The following is an 8,310-nucleotide window of genomic DNA, read 5'->3' as shown; positions in this document are numbered from 1 at the left end:
TGCATCCTTTGTGAATGAACCCAGTGAACAATTATGGGAGAAAGTAAGGAAGAAACAGACGACTGAAGGGAAGTAAAAAATTGGTGAGAATTAATCAAAATGATCACATTTCAGTTTTGATGCCTTGATTTGCTTCAGCTGAACCTCAATCACAGATGACTTAGTACCTCTCATCAGTAACTAGAGATTTCTGATGTATAAATAGCTAAAAGGGATTGATCAATCATGGAAGACACCAGAAAGTTTCCATTCAGGTTCCATTTACTTTTGACATTTTTAAATAACCGTCCTTGTGAGGGTAACTCCTGCATCTCTCTAGAAATTCAGGTTCCATTTCTGAGTCTAGGAAACAGGTCCCTGAAGGCCTCATCGATGCCAAGTCAGCATTTTCACCCAGTCCTGCCCCCAGCTGATTCACCTTTGTTTTTCCACTCACGGTCATCACGTGCCTGAAACATATGGCTGTGTGCTTCCTTTAAGATGCACCTGACTGGGCTCGGCTGCTCATGCCTGTAAACCCAGCACTGTGGATGGCCAAGGTGGTCTGATCACTTCAGGTCAGGTGTTTGAGGCCAGCGTCCTCTAACATTGTGAAACCCTGTCTCTACTAAAAATACAAAAATTACACTTTGGGAGGCCGAGGTGGGCAGATCACGAGGTCAGGAGATGGAGACCATCCTGGCTAACTCGGTGAAACCCTGACTCTACTAAAAATACCAAAAATTAGCTGGGTGTGGTGGCAGGCACCTGTAGTCCCAGCTACTTGGGAGGCTGAAGCAGGAGAATGGCATCAACCCAGGAGGCAGAGGTTGCAGTGAGCTGAAATCACACCACTGCACTCCAGCCTGGGTGACAGACTGAGATTCCATCTCAAAAAAAAAAAAAAGAAAAAAAAACAAAACAAAAATTACCTGGGTGTGTGTTGTGGCACACACCAGTACCACCAGCTACTAGGGAGGCTGAGGCAGGAGAATCACTTGAACCTGGAAGATGGAGGTTGCAGTGCTGAGATTGTGCCACTGCACTTCAGCCTGAGGGACGGAGCGAGACTCCAGCAAAAAAAAAAAAAAAAAAAAAAAAGCACCTGTGTCTTAGATTTTAGTGCCCAAGGGTCCAGGAGAAAGCGTATCCATCCCACTAACCAGGCCTTCCCTAAGAGCAAAGATGGAAATCCACTTTCTCAGATGGCCATGAGCCACAGGTAGGGCAGGGGATGGGACCAAAAAAGATCCTCTTGGGCTGCCTGACTTCCCTGATTGTACGCATCAGCTCAGCCTGAATTGGGGCAAAGATCTCCCAATTGACATGACCCCTGTTGTCAAGACTCTCCACAGGGGCAGGGTGCAACTCCAGGTATAATTTGCTTAGCCCACCTGTGTGATGCAACAGGTCTTTGAGAGAATTCCTGGAGGTCTCGTTTCCGCAAAAGTATAAGGTGGTGAGCTGGGAGCAGTGGCTCAGGGCAGGCAGCAGGACCCTCAGTTGGGAGTCCTGGATCTGACAGTCCTTTAAGGTGAGGGTCTCGAGAGTAGCAGCAACTTTCTCTAGCAGAGCTCCAAGGGGCTCAAGATTCGTGGTCCACATTAGGATAGGTATCAGATGCAGCTCCTTTAGCTGACTGAGGCTTGGGTACTGAGACAGACACTCCATGTCCCGATCAGCTAGGTAAGCATGACAGAATATAAAGGTCCCCAAGGGGTTCTTGAGGCACCTAAGGATAACAAGAAATTAGCTATGGGCAACAGTGCCAGTTAGAGGAGGGGGGTGGGAAATAATCTCAACAGTAAATTTGAAGTGGGCTTTGAGTAATTCTGCACCTTACTGCAACACAGGTGTTATAGTAACCTGCAATGGGGAAGCCTGTTTCACCCAAACACAAGTTTGTTCCCATCATCGGATGATGGCCCGCATGCAAGGTGCTGCCTGATGAAGATTCAGATCATTCAGGGGCAGCTCCATTTTAGGCTCAGTCTTGTCACCCTTGCTTGTGTGATTGGTTCAAGGCCACAAAATCTTTAAAGCCTCTTTACTTCATCTTTCAGCAGACAACCTCAGCTCTGTGCCAGAGAAGCCCAGTGGGAGATGTGCACAAAAAACTCAACTGAGCAAGGTCTAGGGACATCAGCTAGGGCCACCTGCCTGCAAAGGTTCCCTGACATGCCTGCATCTGTAAACCACCTATCACTTTATACCACTCTCCTGCCTACTCCCTCACCTCTGTCCAAGAAGCACGCTTTTCCTGTGTCAACTACTTTTCCTGGGGTTCAATAGAACCTTTTACATACAGGGAATTAGAGACAGGATCATTGGTGTTTACTAAGCTGTGAGGACGGAGCTTCTACTGTGAAACACACAGGTTTGATGCACTTTCCCTTCTTTCATACTCTCCTCTATATGAAGAGTAAGTTTCATCATATTAACTTCAAACATGCTTCCTAAAGAGGAATTCACAAATGCACCCTCCCTAGATCTGAACCCCTGACTAACTAGCTCCCTACACGTCTCTCTGTGTAGCATCTACCCCAGGCCATCCCTGTGCCCTTATTTCAGCGGTCTTGTGATACCCACTTCAGGATATAGAGCACTGAACAGCATAATGTGTTGACGTTCTAGTGTCCCATTCCCTGTGACATCACCAGTGGCTGGCACACAGTAGATGTCCACTAGCATTTACTGTGAAAAAGAACAGAAGTCTATGGTATGGTCTGCAGAGAAAGCTCACCATCCTTTCTTACCTGAGCAGGTGCTCCAGATGCTTTTTGATATTATTGACCTTTCTTATGTAAAGCATCTGAGGGTAAGACAGACAGAGGAATGGAGAGTCCAAGTCAGGAACGAACTGCTGTTGGCTTCTCACATATAACTCACTGTCATAATCGAAGACTGAAAAGAGTTTGTGAAGATTGCTCATCCGGCTCAGGTAAGGGGCAAACTTTCCCGTTTTATTCAGAGAGCACTTTCTCCTAACTTCCAAATTCTGGATACTGTCTGGGTATATCCTTTCCAATAAATTTCTGAAACTTGAAGTTGGCATTGAGCAATTCTGCACCTTATTACACCACAGGTGCACTAGACCTCTTCTGTAGTGGATCCACCCACAGAGGTAGCTCAGGCATTCATCCAGTGTACTTTCCTTTAGGCAGAGGTCTATGAACACCTTCAAGGGCTGACGCTCTCCCATCGTTGGACAGTCCTCCACTGTCTGCCTCTTACTCATGGCCTCTGGGGAGCAGGAGAGGGCCTTGGCTCCAGACCATATGGTCAAGAAATTCTCATCAACATCTCACAAATCCAGCACTTGAAGTTTCCACCTCCTGTAAGTAACATAGGGGAAAAGCTCAGAGTGTAGGCAAGGACCCACCCCTGACCTGAGCTTTCACTCCACATCCAGGACATCAATCAGCTGCTCCTGTCTTCAGTGCTCCCCCTTCTGTCTTTTCTCCATCCCTTTCCCCCTTTTATTCTGCCTGGTAACCACTTCTAGTACCTTTACCTTCCACTGGGAAGAAGCAGGTTCCTGTTTCCTCAGTGGACCCTGTATGGTGAGCAGTCCTTTTCCAGAGGATCTGGGCAATGACCAAGGCCTCTCATGGGCACCATCAGAAGCCTCTAAGCCACGCTAGCTCCCACACACTGCCACTCCTCCTGAGCCAGCTGTCCCTTCCCTGGATGCCTGGACCCTCCCCCCTAGGCCACCTGAGTCACCTCACCTGGGGTGAACCTTCTGGGACAGCAGTGTATCAAGTCCCTTCAGCAAAGCTCGCAAGGTCTCTAGATGAGTTGTCTTCATCAGGGATCCCAGAGGGAGGTGGAGGAAGGCCCAGGTCTGTGTCATCAGCTTCAGGGCCCCAAAACATCTCATGCTGGAGGCCTCCATGAACATCAGAGGGAAGACCTCCCTGGGCAGCTCATCCAGGGTGAAGATAGTCAAGAACTGGTTCCTCAGCTGGCTCTGCCCTGCCAGCTCCAGGATACTGGATGGGGCCTGAAGGCTCATTCTGACAAATCTGTAAGGAAAAGCTCTAAAGGACAATCCAACAAAAAGGAAAGTTTCTCATGCCTCATTTATAGAAATGAGACCACTACTTCTGCAGAACAACATTTTACTGGTAAAAGGAACAGCCCACATGAGGGAAAACTGATTTGGTGGAAAGACAACAAAAATAAAACATGGGAAATAGGTAAGGTGATAACATGAGGGACAGGTTTTGCTTGTGTTTCACCAGGAGATAATCAGCTTCCTTTTCGATACGGACAAGACATTTGAAGTTCTACAATGAAGCCATCGGAGATGCAAATGAAAGTGCCTCTGCAGAAACAGAAAACCCACAATCGAGCACCATCAACTCACCAGGTGAGCAAAATGGTGATATCAGAAGAGCAGATAAAGTTGCCATCAACCAAGAAAGCGGAGCCGCCGACCTGGGCCCAGCTAAAGAAGCTGACACAGTTAGCTGAAAAAAGCCTGGAAAACACAAGGGTAACACAAACTGCAGAGAATAAGCTGCTTGCAGCTTTAATGATTGTATCAATAGTGGTAAGTCTCCCTATGTCTGCAGGAGCCGCTACAGCTAACTGTACTTACTGGGCCTATGTGCCTTTCCCACCCTTAATTTGGGCAGTCACTTGCATAGGTAATCCTATTGAAGTATATGTTAAAAATAGTGCATGGGTACCAGGCCCCACAGGTGACCATGGCCCTGCCCAACCTGAAGAAGAAGGAATGATGTTAAACATTTCTACTGGGTATCATTATTCTCCTATTTGCCTGAGAGAAGCACCAGGATGCTTAATGCCTACAAACCAAAATTTGTTGGTAGAAGTACCTACTGTCAGTGCCACCAGTAAATTTATTTATCACGTGGTAAGTGGAATGTCACTCGGGTCACAAAAGAATAATTTACAGGATTCTTCCTACCAAAGATCATTAAAATTTAGGACTAAGGGAAAACTTTGCCCCAAGGAAATTCCAAAAGAATCAAAAGACCCAGAAGTCTTCTTTTGGGAAGAATGTGTGGCTGATACTGCGGTAGTAGTACAAAACAATAAATTTGGAACTATTGTAGACTGGGCCCTTCAAGGCCAATTATATTATGATTGTACAGGCATACCCACCATGTTCCAGGCTCTATCTGTCTGGCCCACTAATCCGGCCTATGATAGTGATTTAACTAAAAAGCTAGACAAGGTTTATAGAAGGCTAGAATCACACTATCCATGGAAATGGGGTGAAAAGGAAATTTCATCACCCCGACCAAAGTTAGTCAGTCCTGTTGTTGGTCCTGAACACCCAGAATTATGGAAGCTCACTGTGGCCTCGTACCACATTAGAATTTAGTCTGAAAATCAAGTTATGGGAACAAGAAATCATAAGCCATATTATACTATTAACCTAAATTCCAATCTGACAATTCCTTTGCAAAGTTGTGTAAAACCCCCTTATATGCTAGTTGTAGGAAACATAGTTATTAGACTAGATTCCCAAACTATAACCTGTGAAAATTGTAGATTGTTTACTTGCATTGATTCAACTTTTGATTGGCAGCATTGTATTCTGTTAGTGAGGGCAAGAGAGGGCGTGTGGATCCCTGTGTCCATGGATTGACCGTGGGAGGCTTCTCCATCTTTACATATCTTAACAGACGTATTAAAAGGAGTTCTAACTAGATCTAATAGATTCATTTTTACTTTGATTGCAGTGATTATGGGTCTTATTGCAGTCACAGCTACTGCTGCGGCTGCTGGAATTGCTTTACACTCCTCTGTTCAAACTGCAGAATATGTGAATAATTGGCAAAAGAATTCCTCAAAATTGTGGAATTCTCAGACTCAAATAGATTAAAAATTGGCAATCAAATTAATGATCTTAGACAAACTGTCATTTGGATGGGAAATAGGCTCATAAGTTTGGAATATCTTTTTCAGTTACAGTGTGACTGGAATACATCCGATTTTTGTATTACACCTTGAGCCTATAATGAATCTGAACATCACTGGGACATGGTTAGATGCCATCTACAAGGAAGAGAAGATAATCTTACTTTAGATATTTCAAAATTGAATGAACAAATTTTTGAAACATCGAAAGCCCAGTTAAATCTGGTGCCAGAGACTAAGGCAATGGTAAAAGCTGCTGATAGCCTCACCTATCTTAACCCTGTCACTTGGGTTAAAACCATTGGAAATGTCACTATTGCAAACTTTGTATTAATCCTTGTATGTCTGTCCTCTCTATTGTTAGTCTACAGGTGTATCCAACGGCTCCGGAAAGACAGCAACCAATGAGAACGGGCCATGATGATAATGGCGGTTTTGTCAAAAAGAAAAGGGGGATATGTAGAGAAAAGAAAGAGAGACCTGACAGTTATTGTGTCTACGTAGAAAGGGAAGACATAAGGACTCCATTTTGAAAAAGCCCTGTACTTTAAACAATTGCTTTGCTGAGATGTTGTTAATTTGTAGCTTAGCCCCAGCCACTTTGCCCCAGCCACTTTGACCCAAACTGGACCTCACAAAAACATACGTTGTGTGAAATCAAGGTTTAAGGGATCTAGGGCTGTGCAGGACATGCCTTGTTAACAAAATGTTTACAAGCAGTATACTTGGTAAAAGTCATCGCCATTCTCTAGTCTCAATAAACCAGGGGCACAATGCCCTGCAGAAAGCCACAGGAACCTCTGCCCTTGAAAGCTGGGTATTGTCCAAAGTTTCTCCCCATGTGATAGTCTGAAATATGGCCTCGTGGGATGAGAAGGACCTGACTATACCCCAGCCAAACACCTGTAAATGGTCTGTGATGAGGTAGATTAGTAAAAGAGGAAAGCCTCTTGCAGGTGAGATTGAGGAAGGCCACTGTCTCATGCCTGCCCCTGGGAACTGAATGTCTCGATATAAAACCCGATTGTATATTTGTTCAATTCTGAGATGGGAGAAAAACTGCTCTATGGTGGGAGGTGAGACATGTTTGCAGCAATGCTGCCTTGTTATTCTTTACTCCACTGAGATGTTTGGGTGGAGAGAAACATAAATCTGGCCTATGTGCACATCCAGGCATTGTACCTTCCCTTGAACTTAATTATGACAGATTCTTTTGCTCGCTTGTTTTTTGCTGACCTTCTCCTTATTATCACCCTGCCCTCCTACTACATTCCTTTTCACTGAAATAATGAAAATAATAATCAATAAAAACTGAGGGAACTCAGAGGCTGGTGCCGATGCAGGTCCTTTGTGTGATAAGTGCCAGTCTCCTGCGCCCACTGTTGTTTCTCTATATTTTCTCTCTGTGTCTTATTTCTTTTTCTCAGTCTCTCATCCCATCCAACTAGAAATACCCACAGGTGTGGAGGGGTAGGCCACCCCTTCAGGCTAGATTCAAAAAAAAGAAAGAGAGAGAGAGAACTACATTTGATTAGACTTCTTAAGCTCCACACAGTTAATCCTGATTGGAATTTTGGCTTTCTTCCAGATTAACCAATGGAATTAGATATTCATCCATCAAAGTGAAAGAATTAGGGATAAGGTGAAAGTCCAGGACTCATTCACTGATTCACTCCACAAACATGGGGTTTTACCAATATGTGTCCTTCATAGTCCTGAGTGTGAGCTAGGGAAGGGTTGAATCTCTTCCTGACATTAGACAGAAAGAAAAAACTTGAAAGTATCTTTGTTGAGGGATCCTTGGCCACATCAAATTTATCAAAATATTTCAGAGTTAAAACAGTTTTACAAAGACAGACATGACAGTCCCTAAGAAAACACAGTAGAAATCTTCATGTATCCAGTGATCACCTGGGGGATATAATTTAATTTTTTTTGGTGTGGGATGAGCTGAGTCTCACTTCCTCACCCAGGCTGGAGTGCAATGGCACCATCTTGGTTCACTGTAACCTCTGCCTCCGAGGTTCAAGCAATTCTCATGCTTCAGCCTTCCACGTAGCTGGGATTACAGGCATGCACCCCCATACCCATGTCTCCATTCAGGTGGAAGAGTTACAATGAGGATGTGATTGGTTTAAAATTAAGGTCAAAGATCCTCTTTGGTTAAGTTTTTTTTTTTTTTTTCAGGATCTCACACTGTTGCCCAGGCCAGAGTACAGCAGTGGTGTGAGCATGGCTCACTGCAGCCTCAATCTTCAGGGCTCAAGTGGTTCTTCCACCTCAGCCACCCAAATAACTGGGAATATAGATGCATGCCACCATGCCCGGCTAATTAAAAAAAAAAAAATTTGTAGACGCCGAGCACCATTGACTCACAGCTGTAATTCCAGCACTTTGGGAGGCCAAGGCAGGTGGATAACTTGAGGTCAGGAG

At 44.7% G+C, this 8,310-nt stretch overlaps 2 protein-coding genes across 2 annotated transcripts; one reads left to right on the top strand and one right to left on the bottom strand.

Annotated features, from left to right (window-relative positions):
* Positions 1–1,152: 1,152 nt before the first annotated feature.
* On the bottom strand, positions 1,153–3,997 carry LOC112131888 (PRAME family member 17-like). Its single transcript, XM_054559874.1, is given in 3 exon segments — positions 1,153–1,711; positions 2,736–3,314; positions 3,711–3,997. Coding segments are annotated over 3 exon segments (1,425 nt in total).
* Positions 3,998–4,291: 294 nt separating this feature from the next.
* Positions 4,292–6,298, top strand: LOC129058092 (endogenous retrovirus group K member 19 Rec protein-like). Its single transcript, XM_054549636.1, has 2 exons — positions 4,292–4,537; positions 6,242–6,298. Exons 1-2 carry the CDS (start codon positions 4,292–4,294, stop codon positions 6,296–6,298), a joined length of 303 nt encoding a protein of 100 aa, XP_054405611.1.
* The last annotated feature ends 2,012 nt before the right edge of the window (positions 6,299–8,310 follow it).

Source organism: Pongo abelii, chromosome 1, assembly GCF_028885655.2.
Source record: "Pongo abelii isolate AG06213 chromosome 1, NHGRI_mPonAbe1-v2.0_pri, whole genome shotgun sequence".
NCBI lineage: Eukaryota > Metazoa > Chordata > Mammalia > Primates > Hominidae > Pongo > Pongo abelii.
Note: the sequence above shows the minus strand (reverse complement) of the source record. Positions and strands in the feature narration are given on the sequence as shown.

Coding starts and splice junctions, on each gene's coding strand:
- LOC129058092 (XM_054549636.1), top strand. CDS start 4,292: ATGCAAATGAAAGTGCCTCTGCAGAAACAGAAAACCCACAATCGAGCA. Junction 4,538..6,241: donor TAATGATTGTATCAATAGTG/GTAAGTCTCCCT, acceptor CTCTATTGTTAG/TCTACAGGTGTATCCAACGG.